Source organism: Parambassis ranga, chromosome 21, assembly GCF_900634625.1.
Source record: "Parambassis ranga chromosome 21, fParRan2.1, whole genome shotgun sequence".
NCBI lineage: Eukaryota > Metazoa > Chordata > Actinopteri > Ambassidae > Parambassis > Parambassis ranga.
The window spans coordinates 22,116,437-22,138,513 of NC_041041.1; the positions used below are offsets into that span (position 1 = coordinate 22,116,437).

Sequence of the window (22,077 nt, forward strand, 5' to 3'; positions counted from 1 at the left end):
ACAAGGAGAGTAAATTCATCACATACATAATACCCAAAGTGTAGTTTATGGATATATTTATATTATTTACAATTCATTTTGTGAATGTTCTCAATTCTGAATATTTTATCCTGAAATGTGAGTATGATGTGCTTAAAAAGATGTTTATGTCCATATAGAGACAAATAGGACTCAGACTTTAAGAACCTTAAGCAGTAAAAAAGATGAATATGTAGCCTACACATTTGTGGTGCTTTTTATTGACATTGGAGAATGTTCTTTTTACTCTCACAGATAAGAACACTTTTAAACCACAAATCAAAATTAAACCTCTCTGCTTAATTTCACACATAACCTCCGTATAAACCCAGATGTCCTGCCCAAACAATACTACATTATTTTTTCCAATTTCCTGTACAGTTTCTTATTCAACTTTTAAATCCATGTCCATTTTATTTAAAAAATAAATATTTTCCCTGTGTAACCCTCGAAAAGCAAGTCACATCTGTGGACGTGGATTCCCCTCCGTCAACATGACCCTGCCTTTGAGCCTCCATCATCTCATTAACTTCTGCCTGGCAGCCCGGGCTGCTCCCATTATCTTTACATGTGCAGAGACAGTACAAACTGGTGAATGGACTGAGTAATTAACTGCTTTTTAAGCGAGGTCAGTATGCTGACTCTGAACCCAAAATCCACTGGTCACTTTGTGACAGAAAACTGTAGGGGTGCAGGCACACACACACTGTGAAGGAAGCACATCTCTTTGTCTAGATTTTGCAATTAAAAGTCTCATTAAAACATGCAAAATTGCAGGAACAAATGAAAACTCATTGAATGAGATTACTGAGATAATGAAGAAACAAATGTGTGGTGCTTTTTTCCCCTTGGCTGCAGTGCCACTGCATGGTGGAAAAGAACAGAGTTTTGTTCTGTGTCTCACTTACACTGAATTACAGAGAGGCAAGTGTGTTATTGTGAAAACAGTAAGCAGTTCTGAACGTCTGATAATGAATAAAAAATCTACTTGTATTGCATCACTCCCTGTGCTTGGAGATGCACTAATGGTTCTTTAATTACTCTCCTCTCCTCCCCCATCTCAAAGGGGGTCTTAGGATACAGAAACCGCAGCAAACATGCACGCACACACAGCATGTGTAAAGTTATGAAAGAGTTTGATAAATAAAAAGAAAACTTCTGCTGCTGTAGTCTTTGAAAACTACGGAAGAGGATAAGGCCGCTGAGAAAAAAACCTCATGGCTTTTTCTGACAAAAGAGTCAAAAGGCTGAAAATAAAGTCAGAATTCTGACTTCCATAGAAAACAAGGCCACCTTATCTTCATCATTTCTATAGACTTGCTCTTAAAAACATATACAGTATACCAGGACTAATATTGGTACTGTTGGTGGTTGTGGTGTCTTCTTCAGGCTTATTCAGGATTAAATTTGTTCGCCTTATCCATCATCTTTACCTTATCTCCTTCGCGCTCATTATTATCATCAGGTCAATCTTCCAGCCCAGGCAGGTGTGCGGTTTCTATACACTGTCTCTAGGGCAAAGGAATATCACATCACAAAACTCATGATGCTGCAGTCCTGCCTAATGTGAGACATCATCATCAACAGCACTCAGCATTATCGCACACCTGCCTCATCAGGTGTGCAGAAACAGAAAATCATTTACAGAGAGCCCATTTTGCTCAAAGGGTGTTTTGATGCTTGATAAGATGTTATAAAAAGAGTCAATTGCAGTTTCCTAAGAGTCCCCCAAACCCCTGCATGTGCCTCAGAAAGGTGCCTGTTTTGCAGTGGTGTGCAGTGTGATATTTTTTAGATCCAAATCACTGGAGGTGCCCCTTATTCTTTGAGTGGAAAAACAAATAATTCTCCAATACCCCTTTAATTTCTGCCCCTTCCTCCATTCTTCCCCTGTGAAACATCCACTAATAACCATCTCTGCGCCTCATTAAGGAGCAGAGCCGTGGAGGCACACAGGCTGCTCCAGATGTGTGGTGGAAAGCCCTTGAGGTCTGCTGCTGTGTCAAAGAACTTGTGTACAACTGTCTGTTGCAATATGAGTGTGTATAACACCACTATAAAATCTAAGAGTTATTACTTCCTGAACTGTCTTTAGGCATCACTGTGAGGGCTCCACTGACACACTTCTGAGCCAAGATAGTGAGGGAGGAGATTTCCTCTGTTGGAACACTAGATGGAGATACAGGTCTCTGCAATCAGTCTCTTTGCTGGTTTGACATAAATAGTACTATCCTTTAAATACCAATCATTTTGAGCACAGACTAATTCTCATAATTCTGCAAATTGGCAATATGAATCAGACCCCTCCCAGCATTTAGCTTGATGATTCTGAAATAATTAAACTCAAAATTATTTTCCTGCTTTCAACACAGTATGATTTTTTTCCATCCACAACTCTGCCCACTTTAGCATCTGCAGCTTGTGTCTGAATGACTCATGCTCCCATTGTGATATTAAAGTGAATGAAACATGAGTTGAAATGATGAGACCATTACTCATTTGTCAGAGTCCCTGAAGTGTCATGATGTCTGCTATCAAATGTGGCAGCAACCGCATGCAGCAAGGCAGGGAAATAAAATATCAAATAAATCTTTTGTATTTGTAAAGCATTGATCTTCCACCACATTTCAGAGGGCCAAATGCTCTTTTCCTCGTTTGCCATGCCCTGTGTAAAGGCATAATTGACCTAATTAATGATTACTGAATTCCATTTGGTGACACCGTTGATGTCATTAATAACACCTGCTCTTTTGTTATTAAGACAAGTGACAACCTTCAAAAGGAGAAAGGGCCAATTAGTGTGAGCAGATGATAGATTGATGTATGTTGTGTGTGCAAGTGTATAAATGAAAGGGTTTTATATCTGTTCTCTGTACCTTAACATAATTCATCTGACAACAACACGTCTCCATTTGTTTATTACAGTTTACTACACACTGCAGGCATAACTTATCAGACAGCTAGTTCTTGGAATACAAGATCGTTCAGAATGCAGTTAATACTTGCTTCAGGATAAAGGCGTGTTTCCATTCAGTGTTGGTTTGTTAGCAGAAATTGTGTGTAATGTTTTGGGACCCTATATGCTTTATCATGATGCCCTTTATGTTACACACTTACAGTATTTAGTTTGCTGGGTGATGTGTTTTTTTCTCTGACTAACCAGTATTTTTTGATAAGAAGCTTTAAGAGCAACAGTTTCATGACATCATGACATCCCATCATCAATAAAGCTACAGTAAATAAAGATTACTGTCTCTCACTGGGTCAGGTATAACAACACTGAGCCTAATAACATCAATGTGCTGAATGACAAAGAGGCTGACTGTAATGACATCCCATATAAAACTGTAATGTGTTACTTTGTAATCCCGTCCTCTAAATTCACATACTTGAAGTCAGCTGTATGATATCAAGATGTCTTCTTTGTGGGTTCCTTCTTCTTGTGGCTCATAGCTCTACTCTGCATGCATGCCATTAGCCTTGTCAATAGGTGGCAGCAAACAGCCCTCATAAATCTGGTAAAATGAGGCATAAAGATAATCAACAGTCACACTATGTCAGCAATGAGGAACGAGGTCAACCACACACACAGAGACCAATGTTCACATTTGTTGATACTTGTCAACTCTCATAGACCCTTACTAATAAAAACTGGAGCAAAATACAATTTTATTGACCAAATTGCACCTGACTCTAAGTTGCACCTGTTACTCAGAGATGACTGCCAAATGACGTTGTTTGACCACACGGGGTCTCAATGAAATCTGATCTATACAGAAAGATCTCAGGGGGTTAATGCCTGCATTGTGGAATGCTCTGAAATACTTTTAACCCTGTAAGGTCAATCCAACAAAAGCAACAGATACCATAAGAAGGGGACTATGGAGTTGAGTCCAGTTGAGTGTACATGTTATTTATTTATTTATTTTTACAAAAACTCACCAGCCTGATCCTATACTGTGACCGTCCTGACGCCAGACCCTTTGCTAATCATATCATACATGGAACATGGAAACCCACAGTGACAAAAGAGTCCTGACTCCATGGTTGTGATAGCGCCTTACTAAAAATCCTCTGCGCCATACAGGCCCTTCCCCGGTGGGCGTGCGTCACGGCCCCAGCCCTCTCTAAATATAACTGCCTTCCAAAACAGAGAGAGAGAAAAGAGAAAACGGAATGCTTACCAAATCAAAAGCAGCCTGAAAATTGTTAGGAGCGATTTTTTTCCGGATACCACTTGTGTCTTTTACCGTTTTGATTCATTTTGCGGCCCCCGATGGTGCTGGTGGAGCGCACAGCGGGACGTACATTGTCTGTATGCAAACTGCACGACATGGCCATTGTATGCGATTGGGCATATATGAAGCCACTGATGGCTCAGAGGACAGAGCCCGTGTGAAGTCTCCAGTAGAGTTGGCCCTCGGCTGTGTTCCGCCCGTTTCTCAGCTCCGACTTTTCTCTACTTCTCTCTACTTTCTCCGTCGCTATGAGTTGCCTGGATGTGATGTACCACCAAAGCTATGGAGCGCACTACCTCCCTGCAACCGCGTACAAGGCTACGCACTATAACCACCACCACCAACAACAACAGGTGAGGCACTCAGCGCAGAGCATTTGGAGCTATAGGGAGAGGCTCTGGCACCTAATAATTAGGACTTTCTTCTCGCTTGAGAGGACAAAATGACTTCCCCGAGGGCTGCTGGAACGCAGGGTGACTTTTGATTGACTGAGCATAAATGACTGCAATTATGGCAGTAAAAAAAGGTTTATACCACTTTGGGAAAACCGCCCATTTAACAAAAAAACCGCTCATTAAAACTTTTAAATGAGTTCTTTAATGCCTGGAAATGATCAATTCTCCTGGTCATTCATTTCAAACTTTCTTTAAGCACAATCCTTAGCCACATTAAAGTTCACTTTTGAATGATTACATTCCAGTCTGGGGCTCGGCATTCACCTCAGGTCAGGCGTAATGACACGGAACTATTAATCCTGCGGTCAAACGGTGATGTAATGACAGCCAGTCAGTCACTGGGGAATGTGGTGAGCTTTACAAACAGTTGGAATGCAGAATAGGAAAACAAAAATTCATTTTCACATGACTCCTACACTGCTTTTTCTGTTTTCTAGTCTTGTTTGGATGTGTCAGTTTTGTTTTTTGTATTCTCCTCCAGAAAAAACTGAGCATTTACAACAAGATTCCAGAGTGCATGGAGCAGCAGCAGGAAGGAGGAGGCCGAGGAAGAGGGCTGCTTCCCAGAGATCTGGGCCTCCGGCAGGGTCCTGCGACACCAGGGGCCGAATCGGGTCAGAGATCTTCATCTGAATCAGAGCTGAAAGATGGCACTCAACCAGCAGAGGCAGAATACTTGAGCTCCCGATGTGTATTGTTCACCTACTTCCAAGGCAACATTGGAGATGTGGTAGATGAGCACTTCTCCCGGGCTCTCAGTCAGTCCAGCACCTTCAGCAGTGAGAACAAACCCATCACAGTGACTCAGCCAACTGCCTCCCCCACCCCTGGCTTATGGAAAGGTAAAACATTCACTTGTGTGGTTTAGTTATGATTGTTTTCAAGCACTCAAAGTAGGAGGATTAAATGTGTGTTAACGTCCTTGTGATGTGCTTCTTTCAGATGGTGGGTCACTCTCTAACAGTCAGGGCAGCTCAGCTTGGAACAGTGCTTATCCATCCCAGGCCAGCCCCTGCCTCCCCTCTGTTTCAGTCTCAGTCCATCCAGACTTTTCCTCCCCTCCTGTTTCTTTCAACCATCCAGATGGGGGCCTATGGGCAGGACATGTGCTCTCCCAGGCCAGCTTCCCACCTGCAGCTACCCTCTCTGACAGCTGGACCTATAGCCTGAGCCCACAGAGCACAAGTGGCTACACAAATGTTCATGACGTCTACCACCCACACACCCAACCCTACCCACACATCCACACCAGACGACATCATCCCATGCTCCACACATACCCAGCACACAGCCCAGCACTGGATCCAAGATTCAGTCCGCTGCTGCTGCCTGGTGTTAGGAACCAGAATCCAGCAGCCTCCAGTGCAGGGAGTTCCCTCCACAGCGAGGGGATGAAGACAAAGATAGATACCAGCGGCACTAGCCCTGTCTCCTGGACACCCTCACCCATCCATGGATCTGTGGAGACATATGACTCAGGTAGATATCATGGAACAGTTCACTTGAAACAGCACGTCATTTCTAACATGGTTAATAATTAATAGGACTCTAAATAATATTATAACCCTTGTTTATTCTCTCTCTCTGCAGCTCTTGATCAAACCAAAGCAAAAACATCAGGTTGGTTCTAACTGATGCTCCGCCGGCAAAAACAGAGAAACCAAATCACACCAAAAAAGACCCATACTAAGTGACTTATTACTGTATGGCAGCAACAGCAGCACTGTAATGCAGATATAAAATGCTAACTGTAGCTATGAGTCCTGCACTGTCCAGACAACTGTCCTGGAGATGAACTCAGGCTTGGACTTGAATGATATGGATCTGAAGCTTTGCATATCAAGGCCCTCAAAGGAAAAAGAAAGACTACTAGCTTTAAGAATAGAAGGCCAGCACAACAGCATTTCCTGTTCATGCAAAGTGAGACCAAGTGGTTCTGTTTCAAGAGCTTGAATTTGATACACATATTTTTGTACAGTAATGACTGTAAATTGCTGTGTGTGTGTCTGTGTGTTTGTACAGTTTGCTATGCATACATTGTTGTTGCTGGATTACATTTGCTAAAATTGTTTCTTAAATGTGCATTTGCTATTTTGCCATGTGGGAATGTGTACTATATTGTTTCTGTATGTTTAAGTAATAAATTGTTAAAAAGTATCTGCAACTGAAGGTTTTTCTCAGACACAAATCTCAGTCAGATTCTGTGCAGTATGTCGCTGCACTCCTCATTCTGCATCTGATAAATGATGAAAGTCTGTTCGTACTGTAGGAAAAACTTCCACACGTTCTGATCTGATGCTGCCACCTTTTCTCTGAGGTTGTGGGACGTAGTCTCTCGTTCACCAAACTGTATAAAATCAGACAATAATCACTTCCGCTCTGCTGAGACCTGTTGTCGCAAGATAATGATTCAAACTAAAATAAGAGTTGCAGCAACTTCAGCGTTTCAGATATGAACACTGTTGTATTTGGTGGAGCTAACAGGAGCTTAGCTATAATATCAAAGGAAGTGACGATTGCATTCCAATGGTACCTTACAAAGCAGAGCTGTTGTAAGACATTTGAGTTTCCACCCAAACACACTGCCAGACGGACAAAAACACACTGGAGAATGCATCACCTGTGTGGACAGGAAGTTTGTTACACAGGTACCGTTCAAAAGCACACACAGACACACACAAACAAGGGACCATTCCACGTACTAATATAATTTTGTTTGTATTTAAAAAGGCAGAAAAACTCACAGACTAGAATCAGATTAAGACATTCTATTTTTGACAGCCAATAAGATTCATAATGATTTATGTAAATAGTTGGGGAGTGATCCTTTAGAGGGAACTACAACTTTTTAGTTCTCTAGAAAATAAATAAGTCAATGTCTCAAGTTAATGTTATGTCCCAGAACGAGCCCACTAATATTCCAGCGTCCACTCATATCTCATTCTTCATCTTGACTTAACCACAATATACAACATCAACAACGTGAGCATCACCTCAGCAGATCACACCTCGGCCTTGTTGAGAGTTGAACATCCAAATTTGTGTAACTTGTCAATGATACTGTTGCTGTGTAATTACACAGCTGGCACCTCGATTGAGAAGTGTGCGTTATGACATAAATTGCTCTTGTTTTGACAGAACAAATGCATTTCAGTGGGAATTTTGTTTTATGTCTGCAGCACATTTGTCCAGCAAAATATTGACAATTTAACCCTACAGTCAAAGAAAAAAAGAAGCACACATCAAAATAAAGGTGCCTAATGGATGAAAGTCCACTGTAGGCTGGAGTCATCCAAGGTCACTCCTCTCCTATCTCGCTACAGACTTTTGCAACTTTATACATTAAAAAGGGCAAATGTGCACAAAAAGTGTGATGTATCAGCAAATACATGGACAATTTGTGCCAGTGTGCACAAAACATTCAATTCAATTATGTGACTATTTCACATAATGGAACAAGGCTGTGTTAAAAATGATCCATTGTTTGTTAAAGATATCAATGTCATTTTTTAGTAATTTTTTTTAGTTCATTTTAGCAGTGGGACAAAAGGTAAGTGAGCTTCTCATTAGCATTAGCATGTAGCCCCTGCATCGGCATACTTACATGCTAACAGGCATCCCACTGGCAGCCTTGGAGAATCACCACAGGCACTTCCACTGCAGGAAGAACAGAGAAAGTAGAGAAGCACAAACCTGAAAGTTTAATAAAAGTGAATTAATATGCAATTATAAATTGGCCAAAGGGGCAGATAGAGGTTTAGGAAATGTTGTATGTGTGGTATTAGCTTTGAATTAAAGTTTAAATAGCAAAAGCATTGTGCTGGAAATCTTCAAAGCAATAATCGATGGTTTTAACTGATTTATTTAACAGTAAAATGATCAAATAAAATAAAATCATTCACTGAAGTGATTTTCATTTAATGCTATTATGTCTTTCCAAATGAACAAGTTTTATTCATCTGCATTGTTTGTGTTCAAGTTCAGAATTACATACGTCAGACAAACCCAATTTCAAGCCAAGACACACACACACACACACACACACACATACAGCACACACAGCCATGCTTCACTTATGCTGGACAAAAGATACTAAATGAGCCAATCTGCTGTTGTGGACCTTCATCTTGCCATTGCCATGATTGCCTCTGTTATGACCAAACCCCATGTCCTTCTGTGACCCAGAATTGCATTTACTTTCAGAAATGAAAGGAAATCATTTTTTGTTCACTTTTATTTTCTTGGAATTCACATTTTGTGCCCACCAAGTGAGCCCCATTTGTATCTTCCATGAAACAGACATGGAGTCAACTTACTGTCATAACTTATTTCACAAAAATATTATTAAAAATAATAATAACAAGTATTAATTACTCATTGATTTTTCAGAACTTATCCACTGCTTTGTGGCATATGTTTAAATGTTTAACTTCTGGTTTGTGCCAAAACTGTTCTGAATATGCTACAAAGCCTAAAACCTGCAAAGGGTTTAACAAGGACACTCTGTTAGAGCCCATTTCACACTGGACAAAAACCACTAACCTCTAGCTTGAGATTTGAAGGATGCTATTTACAATCATTCTCAGGTTCAGGGGCCCCTGTTCTATCATGGAGGTAATGAAGACTTAGTTCAAAACGTCTTTGCTGTCTCAGCATATATATTATACATATTTCATTCTATCAGCATATAGAAAACATATGCATTTTTAAGTCTCATCCATAACACTACATAACAGGATGGTTACCCCTGACAAACAAAAACAAAAGCATATATAGCTGAATTTGTGCTGAATTAAACTCAATCGAACTGAGCAGATGCTTTGGAGGGCAGACATCAGATGAGCTGAATTCCACAAAAAGAGATGAAAAGAAGGAGTGAGGTTGGGAAAGATGATCAATCATAACACCGGCCCGGCCACACATTCCAGAGTAATTGAGTAGATAATTAGTCTCACAATCAGCAACATAACACCAGCTGTCTGGACACAAAACTATGTAAATACAGAAATCAGGGTAGAGAGGAGAGTAAGAGGAAGGTGAGGAGAGGCAAAAATGATACAGGCAAGTAAAAGAGGCATATGGCTGTCATAATCTGTCATCATGTTCGTGCCCCCCCCCCCCTTTTTGCCCTCCTTTTTCTCCAAATATATTTTTTTCTTGTACAAGTATTAAGGGTGTCAGGGGCTCAGCTTTCACCACTCTGTTCCTATCAACATAGCTGCCTAATGAGGCATGTTAGGACTGTCACAGTACACTTGTCCTGCTGATTACATTTGATTCAACAAGACTTTAAGGTGATACCTGATTCCTATTTAATACATCACTTGGAACATCCAGCACATTTTTCTGATGTTTAGCTCTTAAAGACAGGTATCAGATCAAAAGTATTTTTAATTATTTTTGCTCAAATGCCAATTATTAGGATGATGCTGCAGGTCCTGTGAACAAATAACAACAGAGATTCAAACTGGACTAACATTAAAACTCTATAATGACCTAATTTAATCAAGATTAGATTAGATTAGGTCATTATAGTTTAATTTAGTTTAGAATAAATTATAGTGATACCATGCTAGATTTAACAGCTGTAACCAAAGTAAAAAAGTGTCGGCCATGTGTGGCTAGCTTCATAAGGGAGCTATTCCACTATAGGTTGCATCATCTTCTGCACTGCACACATAATTTAAATTGGTAAGTTAGGTACTTATTTTGGAGGCAGCCTGAAGGGACCATTTAAAGAACTGCAGTTTTGGCATGTGGCTACATTGCTCCAGTGGACTTTGTGTGGAGTTCAGTGTGGAGCTTTCCGGGCAGAAACCCACCAGAGATGGAGTCGCAGACCCTCCAGGGTCCGGGTAGAAGGCCACCACTGGAGGACGAGACAGGAACCCCTCAGGGACAGGGCAGGGGATGAGCGGCGAGGACAGGAAACCCCTGGAGTCACGACAGGAACCCACCAGGGACTGAAGCTTGGAACTCGAACCAGGAGACATGTATTAGAGTGTATTTTGTCTAGGTTTTTTCTGAACGTTGTTTTTTTATTATTTACCTGTTTTTCTTCATATTTTTCAATGCCTTTTTCTTTTTGCACTGATTTTTAATGAGTAGGCTACCCAGTGAAAAAGTGTTCATAGGTATAGGTTTATAACATTTCCACTGCAGCAGTTGTTGGTATGTGTAGACCTATAGGAGGAATATGTGCACAGGTCTTTGACCCCCAGCACGGCATGCATAAGGTCTGTTGGAGCTCTACAAGCAACAGGAAGGCTGTTAAATTAAAAATCAATAGACAGTTAAAAGATCAACAGTTCAGTGTGTTTACAATGTACAGCTTCAACATCCACCCATAACACAGACCAGACACATTCTTCTGCTTACCCACACACAGAGCAGCCAAAGACACATCATGATGTTTCCCCTCTACAGAATATGGAGTTCATACATTTTTGTAAAACCTTAAAAATAAAACAAATATTTTCAGTAATTGCTAGACAAGCCTGGTTGTCAATGTTAATTACATGCATCACACACAATGCCTTTCATATTATTTGCTCCTATTGATCATTGCCGAGGCAGTTTACTGAACAAATATGATTCCTTCATCAGAGGGGAGGCACTCCATTCATAAAGTAGGAGCAGCAGCAGTAGATTGTTTCTCTCAGCTCCACTGTGGGTAATGTGCCAGTAACCGCAGAGGCCAGTACATAGCTATCATTCCTCTGCTCACTGAAAGCATATTTAGCAACCAACACCTGTTTCCCCTGCTCAGTCTCCACTGTTGGCTACTCCACTTCAGCCCTGTATGCATCCAGAGGAGCAGGGATTCAACAAATACAACTTTATACATACCAAGATCACTATTTCTGGAATGCAGCAAGGAGCCAAGCAGCAGTAGTTAGCCCATTCAAATCTGCAAGGCAAAAAAAAAATGACTGGATGAGTTGTACGAATTGTTCAGTACATGATATTCTACAACTGGCCGACCTTTCATTTATTTATTTATATTATTTGTTTATTTATTTATTTGTGTGCAGATTAGTTTAGATGTGTAATAAATGGCAAAAGAGGACATTTTGTAGGCTTTTAATTGACACCAAACACCAGACAAGATAACAAAGATTCTTCAAATCCTGTCTTAACATACTGCTTATGTATCTACAGACACTATATACTTAACACATAGTATAGTATATAGTATATATATATTAGAAGTATAAACATAATATACTTGAACTTTCAAAAATAACACATTTGTGTTTAATTTGAAATATTTTAATGTTTTTGAGGCCATTTGATGCTGTAACATATATGTGAATATATTACATTTTACTATAGCCATAGCCAAACTATTATCCAAATAAATTCAACATATTGAAAATGCTAAGAAGAAAGGGAAAATCATCCAAACTTCATAGTTGATAAGTAATTTTAAATTTACGCCTAATGTAACTATGCAATTTCCCCATTGTGGGACTAATAAAGGTTTCTTAATCTTAATCTATTAATACCTTTCTTAGTGATCATGCGACACAGTTACTCTGCAGTGAGCAATCCCCTGCTCTGCCACCTACTTGTCAATCATCCTGGCCTCTCTGTTGTGTCACCATACCTGCCTCTACAGTCTGTTCCTGCCCATAGTGACCATACCACACATACCAGAGCCACGGAGAGGCATTCCTGCCCCATAGACCCACATTGTTGTTTTTGTTCATGTTATAGCTGTCACTGGAACCGGGATTCCACTCAGGACTTAAAGAACTGCTGGTTTCCCAAGGGTGATGTAGAGTCACAAGCTGTGCAGTGTCTGCAGATGACAAAGAAACAAAGTTGATGTGTGTAAACAAAGACTGACATGACAACAAATACATTGGAAAACTGTTTTCAAAGCTTTATGTAGAAAGTTCCATCAGATGCTGGAAAATGTTCTAGTTTAAGTCTATATCTGCCCTATTTGCCTTGTATGCCTGTTTGGGTGTGTGTGTGTGATCATGTCTGCAGACAGTGTAATCTGAGGGATAACATGGTGCTTATCCAGCTGATCCCCCACCTCCCCGGGTTCTGACAGGTTGACACCTATCATTCTTCACATTTACTCTGCCTAATTGGCAGGTAATTCTGTCCCCCCTGCAGACCATCTACTGTTATGTTATTGTCCCTGTACTTAGCCCCTACTGTCGAGGTCTTTATCCACCAATCTGACTAGGCACCCTGCAGTCAAAGAGTCCCTCAGCAGGACCTCTTGTAGAGGCTGAGGCACCCAGTGTGCCCTGTCACCATAAACTGTGGAAGTGAAATTGGGAGCTTCCTCTGGGATGGTGACCCCCATGCTGGGAAGCTCTCCACGTGGCTGACAGGAGTGCCGGCCCCAAATAGTTTCAACCTGTCAGCTGCCCAACCAGCCCATGTCTTATCATCAACATGAAGCAATGGGGTTATCTTAATAAAGTTTGATCTTCAGTTATAAATAGCAATATATCCAGCTAAAGTAAAAGTGAAAACATAATTAAGTCAAATCAATTGAACAATATAATTATATGAATCTTAATGTTCACTATCTTAAGCATACACACAGACACACACCCATTCCAGCTCTACTGTAGCTCTCATCCCACACTTACAGTGATTGACAGGTGTTTGCAGAGTCACTGGAAATTCAGACACAAGACATATGGGAGTCCCGCCCTCCTGTCATGTCCACCTTCCCATGAGTCCTTTGTGGCTGAGGTGGAGGTGGCAGGAGCAGTCAGGAGCTTGTCAGAGCAACAGGAAGAGGAACACACTCTCTCTCTCACACACAGACGGCTTTTCTCTCTGTTACAGGGACAACCCTCATGCACTCTCACTGTCAACCCCCTGTGAGTATGTCAGCTGTCCTCAACTTTACAGACTTCCAGTGTGCAGAGAAGCTTCCCCTTGCCCTCCCCCTCACAGGTGACTCTCACTAGGGTCTCCATTCTGAGAATCTCTCTGCTGGAAGTATGGCTTCTGACACCCAGAGAATTCAAAGACAGAAACATTAGCTGTGTGTTATTGGTGTCTTTGTGTGTTTTACATCTGCAGTTTTTATTTGTAATTATCGGCACAACACTAGATTTTGTTTCTGTATATTCAGTGTGGCATTTTTTTCTATACATATGTAGGTTTAGGATCTTTGTGTCTGTATAAGTGTGTGTGGTGAGGGACAGCATGTGTGGAATGTGTGTGTGATATAAAGGCTCTCTCCTCGTGACACAATGGCGTCTTTGACAGGCGGGAGAAGGGAAGGCTTTGTTTGGTGACACCACACAGTGTTGTGAATGCCCGACATAGCTGCCATTCCTGTCTCTGTGTCGTCCACCAGGCCACTGGCTTATCAGGGATTCCTCTGCGTTCTATCTGCCCACGCACAACCCCTCACTATGTGTGTGTGTGTGCGCCTGTGTGCGGGTAACTGAGGGAAAGAGTTTGAGATGCAGAGTTGTTAACACCAAGAAAAATGCAAATGAGCTATAGAGGAGAACAAATCCTCTGTTAGGTTACAAATCTTACCCCAAGTACACCACTTTGGCTGCCAGATTTGTATCAGTCCCAAGTAGACTGATTTGATTTGATATACATTTGACTCAATGCCAGTCACATCAACTGTAGAAATCTAACCTGACCCCTAAAATACTACAGTACATTCTGACAAATGTTGACTTTGGATTTCCAGGTTTCAGAACTCATCTGGGCAAGAAGTCAAAGAAGGAGCCGCTACCTTTTGGTCAAACAAACATATTATCAAGTATTCTGGGCAAAGACAAGAATATCATTGCGTGACCTCATTCATAAGGCTTGTTGTTTATAACCTGGTTCAAATCTAAATGCCAGCATGAACATTGGGTGATCATGGTACTGACCAAGAAAACTAAACTGAAAGTGTTAACACAACCTCAGTAATGTTAACCATATTTGAGTGGTATTGCCAATTCCTGGGTTAACTCTGGCTGGGACTCTTCTATGTAATTTGCACCTTCTCAACACGCTTTTATAGGTTTTCTTCAGGTACTCCATCGTCCTCCCACATACCAAAGGTATGCATGTAAGGTTAATAGGCACTTCAATTGTAAGCAAGACTGGCTGTTTGCCTCTGTTAGCCCTGTGATAGCCTGGCAACCTGTCCAGGTTGTACCCCAAGGCTCACCCATTAACAGCTGAGATAGCCTCTAACATCATGAAGGCAGGCAATGCCCACCATACCTTCTGACTGTGATTTTGGTGTTTGACCTTGCCCAACGTTTCTGGACTTTGGTCTTGGCCTTGACTTTCTAAGAGTCAATTTGTTACCAGACCCGAACAGCACTACAACCAGAAAAGAATGTCAAATCTGCAACACTCAACTGTTTCCCAACATGGGCAAAATGTATGTTTTAATTTAAAAAAAAAATCATCTCTTCACTCTTAGACCCATGCACCGGTAATTGGTTGGTTCATCATGTCTGCCATTACCAGACTGGTCTAACTTCAAGGACACACTGACCTCATAAGCTGGAGACAGCTGGGGCTTCTGCTGCTTTTTGGCCAATTCAATAATTGACTAAAATACCTGAATGTAATTCTATGAATCCTCATTTAAGCAGTGATTGTGCTATCCAATGCTTTTCCCCTTCTTTTTCTACCCTCCTCTCTGATTATTCTGTTTACCACAGAGCTACACTTTGAACCAGTGTGTTGCTCAAATGCTCACTCTTCTCTCTGGTTTTAGTAATGATACAGATCCGTCCAGTTCTCACGCTAGCACAGTATCTGCCAAGATGCCTGATCCTAAACTTAATGTAGGTATGGTGCCCATGTGTGCAAAAATCAGCAATTCTATGCACATAAACTCAAGGACACAGATGTGAACATACAGCTGTGTTTCTGCCTTTTCCATGCCAGGGTGTGTTTATGTGTTTGATGTGTTTATATGAGCTTTGATGGGCCTTACAGAGGCCTGGCAGCAGCAACACACCAGCTCTTGAAAGTAGGATCAGACCAGTTTGTCTTTTAAAGTTAGAATTATTATTGTTTTTAGCAAATCTTTCAGATAAGAAATACACATTCTCTGTTTGTATTTTCATACGGAGAGTAACGTTATAAACATGGATCCTCGTTTAAACAATTCAGTAAGAGGTGTTTTTTAAATGAAGGTTTGTCAAAATTATGTAAATGTGGGCATCGATGGATTATCTGGTAGGTGATAAATGTTCGTTTACAGCATCTGTGGTGTGCCCATAGGCTGTTATCCCCTTTTGAAAAAAGGACCCCCTATTATCTGTTTCAGGTAATTTTGGGGACAAACAAGTAGTACTGTGTTAAAGCTTTTTCATCACACCAGGGTATTTCTCCTTGACAACTGGTCAGAGTAGGGATCAGGTTATCTTGACCTGGTCATCAGATGAATGGCATTGAGGAGGAGGGTGTCAATGCACCAAAACAAGTGTGGATTTTGCTGGGGACAGCTGTAAGAAGTCAGCCCTCTGAGGAATGACAACTCAGGCCTGAGAAGACTGTGGTAAAATCAAAAAATTCTGATTCTGAAAAATCTGACAAAATTCTATAGCTCAACCACATTTTCCTACTTCAGAAGTCATCATTCTTACTTTAAATATTTCAATTCACAGTGGCACAGTTCAGACTTCAGGGACAGTTTCATATTAAAGAGCAAATGCTTCTTGTGAAGGTATTCTTTTCATTTTTTCAGCATCATTTAAAAAAATGTTAGGAAACCACAGTTTCAATCTATTCTTAGTGGTTGCCAGTGCTTCTCCTAAGATGGGGGAGGCTGAGTTATTTTGTATCACTTTAGTAACACCATGCCTTTAGGGAACAATTAGGTTCCTCTTATGTTGTCGTAGCTTATTTCATCACACTCCTCCCCTGTTCCTCCCTTTTACACAAAAAATACCCACGCACACATGCGATCACATGCCCACAAACACATGATAATATGAACCCATATGGTTCATTAACTCTAACACTCTCCAAGGACCTTCCTGCAGTTCAGTTGCAGCCATTCCATCAGACTCATCAGCACTGCTGTGGGAATTATATTAACAAAAAAGAATTAGCTTTTCCATTTACTTTCTACTTGTTTTTTTCAGTATACGCACACTGGATTGGTACTCAGATGAAAGTATCTGTTTACATCCTGCATACTCTGTTGTGTGTGCTTGAGGTCATGTGTGGGTTTGTCTTTGCACATTAGCATGACCCCAAATGTTGTGCAAGTGGGCTGCATGAGCTTGAATTAGAATTCAAAAGAAAATGTGTAATGTAGTGAAAATAGATGGGTGTCTGCAAGGTGTGTTTGAAAACATGCCCATCCATGTTTGTGCATACATAAGGTTGTGTATTGGCAGGCTCCCTGCTCCCACGTCCCTGAGAATGAGGCCAATCAGATCGGACAGACAGTTTATTTCCAAACACTAGCGTCTGGCCTGCTGCCTCACACACATTCCAATACTTCCAGACAGACTTTCAGAAGCAGGAATTAAACGGCATTCAAGTTGTTAAAACATGACATTCCCAAAAATGGGCTGCTGGGCCCTGAGACTACCCAGAAACATCCCACATGACTCAACTCTGCAGGAATTACAGCACCGCCAGGGTCGCTCATGAAGGTCCTCTCATAGATATAGTCACATTACAGATTTACCCTCCTTTCCTCTCTGTTTTTACCCTGTTTTATCATACTGCCCTACGTATCTGCCTGTTCTTTTATTTTGTGTAGTGAGGGTCTGCTCAAGGGCCTTACCTCATCGCTCTACTAAACAATTCTGCTGGAAGATATTTAGTTTCAGATATGAGATTACAGTACATTCCCATGTGAGGTATATGTGTGCAGCAGTCTCCTCCATCCTAGAAATATCAGGCAGGGTTTGAACTAGAACATTATACCTTATGTCAAATATCAAATCATCCTTCAGATAAATTCTGACCAGGAAAGATGGGTGTCAATGAACAAATTTTAATATTATTAGTAAAAGTTGGCCACATAAAAGGAGAAGAACTCCAACTGTCATACAGGCACCCTGTTCACATACAAATTTCACACCAGACTAAGAGATGCAATTTCATTTTTTTTAATTAAACAAGATCTGATCTGCTCCTTTACAGAGGACATGGTGGAATCCACTACCACACATTGCTTAACCTGCCACAGCTATACAGTGGCCTCAAGGTGAACTGCAAGATTACATCATCAATATAATGCCTGACCAAAAACTGGGGAACAGTTTACATCTTAAATTTAGTAATGAAAGTCCACATACTAGCTCACTTTTAGATTATGCTTAAAGATAAATACTGATATTAGATAGTGGTATTTAAAGCAGCATATGGGAAAACTCCCTTACTTTAAAGCAAAGTGACCCCTTTATAGCCCTAAAGAAGTCAAGTGCCATAATAAGAAACATGGTGATCTATATAAGACACATAACAACACACATCAATATAGTCAAATAAACATTCATGTCCTGTCATATACTGTGACCATTATCCTTTGGATTGCAAACAAACTATACTAAATATTTTGATAATGGCCTAAATTCTAGAAACCACTTTCAAGCAGACAAATAAATACACCGACATATGCAGTAAAGATTTTGCATATAAATGGGAGTCTGGGTAAGAATCTGCAGAGAAGGCTGAAAGAGAAGCATTAAAAGTTTAAAGCACCTTTTTATTCCACAGTGCCTCTCTTCCCATGAGAACAATACACGGCAGGCATTGTCAGGCACTTTATCCACTGTTACCCTGACCTACTCCACTATAATCATGAAATGCCATTTTTATTTCAGCCCTGTAATAATTAGACAAGTATAAAAAGTCAGAATAAACTATGGCTGCACTGAATAATTAAAACATTTTTGTAGTTTCAATTACCAAAAAAAGTGGGTTTCTTAGAGGCTGCTCTTGAAGTGGATTTACTTCCCTTTTCCCGCTCTTAGTGTCCAGAGCCCCCAAAGGCCTTTCACTATTAGACGTAAACAATAAAATATTCATGCATCAATTAAATTGGTGGAAATTAATCTAATAAATATAGCCTGACAAAGCTATTACAGACTCTTAAACGTCTTATTATAAGGATAAATCCTACAGGCTGGGGATGCTGATTGCTGGAGTGGTTCTAAGGCAAATAAAAAGGACTAGACACTGTGCCCTTTACCCTTTATTAAGTCAAGTGCTGTAAATTATGAACAAATGTGTTGCTTATTTTAGGTCTGTCATACTATACAGTCCTGTATTTTATAAAATGTTAAGCCTCTTGTATTTTTCATTATCACTTATTATCTCCATAGCTATGACTTTTTCTTCTTCTTGTTTTGAAGACTATAAACAAAATTGTGATTGTAGTGACATTGTTTCAGGTACTAATGTATACTTATGTTTGATAAAATCTAAACAATGTGCATGCCTAATTGAATTATGTCATGGCACCAGTTTTGTTTGCAAATTTACTGGGCAGAATTTTAGAACCCTTAAGGACAGTGTCAGGTTGGTGGGCCTTGGAATTTCCTCTCTTCTCTGTTGATTCATTGAACATGGCCTTTAGCACTGGCACTTGCTGCACTGGCATAGTGTCATTGTGTCCACGGGGACAGTCAATTGCTCCCTCCAAGTTGGAAGTAAGTTACCTCACTGAGTACACTCACTTTTTTGTAAGTAAAATTTCAAATAAAAGTAAGTTGGAGTAGAGCAGCTGCCTCTTTGTATGGAAATACCTTCTGTTGAAGGTTTTCAGAGCAAGTCCCCACAGAACAAGGAAGACCCACAATATTCTAAACCCTTGTCTGATACATCAGTCTTCTGAAACTGTGGTCATGGAATACCAATTTAGTAATTAAAAAAGAACCTTATTGCTAACATATTTCATCGTACACTGTTGTTATTCAGCGTGTATCTCTTTGATATCTATTAAGCTTCATATTTGAAAGACAGACCTCCCTATGAAGTTAAAAAATATATTTTTTTAATATAGAACAGCTTGTAAAATTTCTTTACATGCCGAGGGAGAAATGCAGTGTCTTCTGTGGCGCTCTGAGGCATTGTAATTGCTCCGAGTCCACCCCCTGAACTGTAGATCCGTCTTTACAGCTTGCATTAGCATACATAATACTGCTCTGTGGACTCAGAGAGTCATGCCAATTGAAAAGCAATCATTTTCACAGTAGAGCACTGCCGTCACTGTGTGAGAGCATGTGCATGTGTGTGTGTGTGCATGACTTTGTATCACAAGACAGGAGTTAATTAGTGCGATACAACGTAGCAATATGTCGTTAATTCAATGATTGGAGCTGATTGCCTCTATCTAGTTGCGTCCCATGGGCAGGCATGTGTGCTTGTGCTGTTTGTCAGAAAACAGAAGGTGCAGACAGTAACTGCTGTCCTAATCCCTTTAGGCTCACTGTGCTGTATCTACGATCATTTTTTTATGCACATACAGTACACAAACAGGGAGCGGAGAAGCGCCACGAAAATAATTGAAATTGCATGTTAACGACACAACAGAATTGCACTTGATGTTAACACCCCACTGTGTGGTGACAATCAAGCTCAATTATCTTATCTTATGTGGATTGCTTTTGTCAAATTAGAGATGGGGAAAAGAGGGGGGATGAGGGTGTATGTCTGCCAAGACAGACATGCCTCTAATGAAATGATGTGTTCAGACTATGACTGTCCAAAAGAGCTGTACTGGAAGAGCATAAAGATAGCTTGGTATTAATAGAAATACTAGAAATACCAAGCCAAAATGGACACATAAGTATTCCCCTGAGTACATGGCCTTTAACCTTAAGGGAAACGTTAAACCTAACCTCTGAATCAGAATTCACCCAACCCTATTCACATCATACATCTGATGGTCTTCTACAACCGCTTAACATAACAGAAACATTTCTACACAAACTGGACAAAGCAAAGAGCTCCCTAATGAAGATCTGTGTTTGGCGACTAATTTCTCTAAATGTCAAGCAAAAGCCTGCAGGGACAAAGTGATTGAATCATGAGAATGTGTATTATGGCAGCGGCTGCTAATTAGCCAAACTGAAAAAGCGGACATTAATCTTAAAAACTTGTAGACTATTCAAGTCTGGAGTAAAGTTGGCACCACTTGCCAAACGTAATGGCAAAATGTTAAATTGTTGGTTTGGGGGGAAAATGTGCTGCAATAAGGTTAGGCTGAGGCTATGCTCAACAGAGACACACTTCAACATTTTACTCTATCACTGCTAAGAAAAGTCGAATATTTTTGCACTATTGCAAATTTATAGTGGTACTGTGTCAATATTTCTTTCTCTAATTTTTGTTATAACAACATTTCTTAATCGCCACCATAGTTAGTGGCAGTATTTACCACTTCACTTAAAGGATTTTATTAGAGAATATTTTTCAAATATCAAGACGTGCTTATTAAACATATGCACGGGTCTTGTGTATGTGGCCTTTGCTTAGTACAGAGCAACAAACAATGAGGGGTATGCTTTTATCTCTGATAAAACAGTGACACCTCCTGGCTCATGGTTGCAATTACACTGTAGGTGAGCGTGGAAAAGGCAAAGGCACTAACTCTCCACCCTCAGTCAGAGAGAGAGAGAGAGAGAGAGAGAGGGAGAGAGAGAGAGAGAGGGAGAGAGGGAGAGAGAGAGGGAGAGAGAGAGAGAGAGAGAGAGCGAGGGAGAGAGAGAGAGAGCGAGGGAGAGAGAGAGAGAGGGGAGAGAGAGAGAGAGAGAGAGAGAGAGGAAGAGAGAGAGAGAGAGAGGGAGAGAGAGAGAGAGAGAGAGAGAGAGCGAGGGAGAGAGAGAGAGAGAGAGAGAGGGAGAGAGAGAGAGAGAGAGAGAGAGCGAGGGAGAGAGAGAGAGAGAGAGAGAGGGAGAGGGAGAGAGAGAGAGAGAGAGAGCGAGAGGGAGAGAGAGAGAGAGAGAGCGAGGGAGAGAGAGAGAGAGAGGGAGAGAGAGAGAGAGAGAGAGAGAGAGAGAGAGAGAGGGAGAGAGAGAGAGAGAGAGAGAGAGAGAGAGAGAGAGAGAGAGAGAGAGGGAGAGAGAGAGAGAGAGAGAGAGAGACTCCAGAAATCCAGAAGTGAAATTAGAAGAAACATGCACGTTTAGCAAATCATGACATGACAAACATGATGTAAGAATGTGAAATTAATTGAATTCCAAACCTTTCAGCACAGTGTAGGACTATAACATTCAGAAGATTCAAAAACGAAATGAAGTATGCCATTTGTTGGGTGGACCTGGCAGGAGCCAGCCATATGGTGATATCGGAATGTTAAAATGTACAAAGTGCGCTAAGAGGAAAACTTCCGTCTAACAACACAAAGGGTTTCATTCAAACCTCCAACCGGAAGTGAGTGGCTGGCT

At 40.8% G+C, this 22,077-nt stretch overlaps 1 protein-coding gene and 1 long non-coding RNA gene across 4 annotated transcripts; one reads left to right on the plus strand and one right to left on the minus strand.

Annotated features, from left to right (window-relative positions):
- Positions 1 to 4,335: 4,335 nt before the first annotated feature.
- On the plus strand, positions 4,336 to 6,813 carry vgll3 (vestigial-like family member 3). The gene is made up of 4 exons (XM_028393142.1): positions 4,336 to 4,609; positions 5,193 to 5,553; positions 5,654 to 6,190; positions 6,302 to 6,813. The coding sequence occupies exons 1-4, from the start codon at positions 4,505 to 4,507 to the stop codon at positions 6,340 to 6,342; spliced, it is 1,044 nt and encodes a 347-aa protein (XP_028248943.1). The 5' UTR covers positions 4,336 to 4,504; the 3' UTR covers positions 6,343 to 6,813.
- LOC114426030 (uncharacterized) lies at positions 6,040 to 21,985 on the minus strand. Of its 3 annotated transcripts, XR_003669327.1 has the most exons (7): positions 21,876 to 21,985; positions 12,368 to 12,515; positions 11,561 to 11,621; positions 11,090 to 11,166; positions 10,534 to 10,978; positions 8,316 to 8,368; positions 6,040 to 6,169 (listed from the first exon to the last, which is right to left on the minus strand). It is a non-coding gene; the product is annotated as an uncharacterized LOC114426030 (long non-coding RNA). The 3 variants fall into 3 exon arrangements; XR_003669326.1 differs by having other exon boundaries at positions 10,534 to 11,166; positions 12,406 to 12,515; XR_003669325.1 differs by having other exon boundaries at positions 10,534 to 11,166.
- Between the last annotated feature and the right edge of the window lie 92 nt (positions 21,986 to 22,077).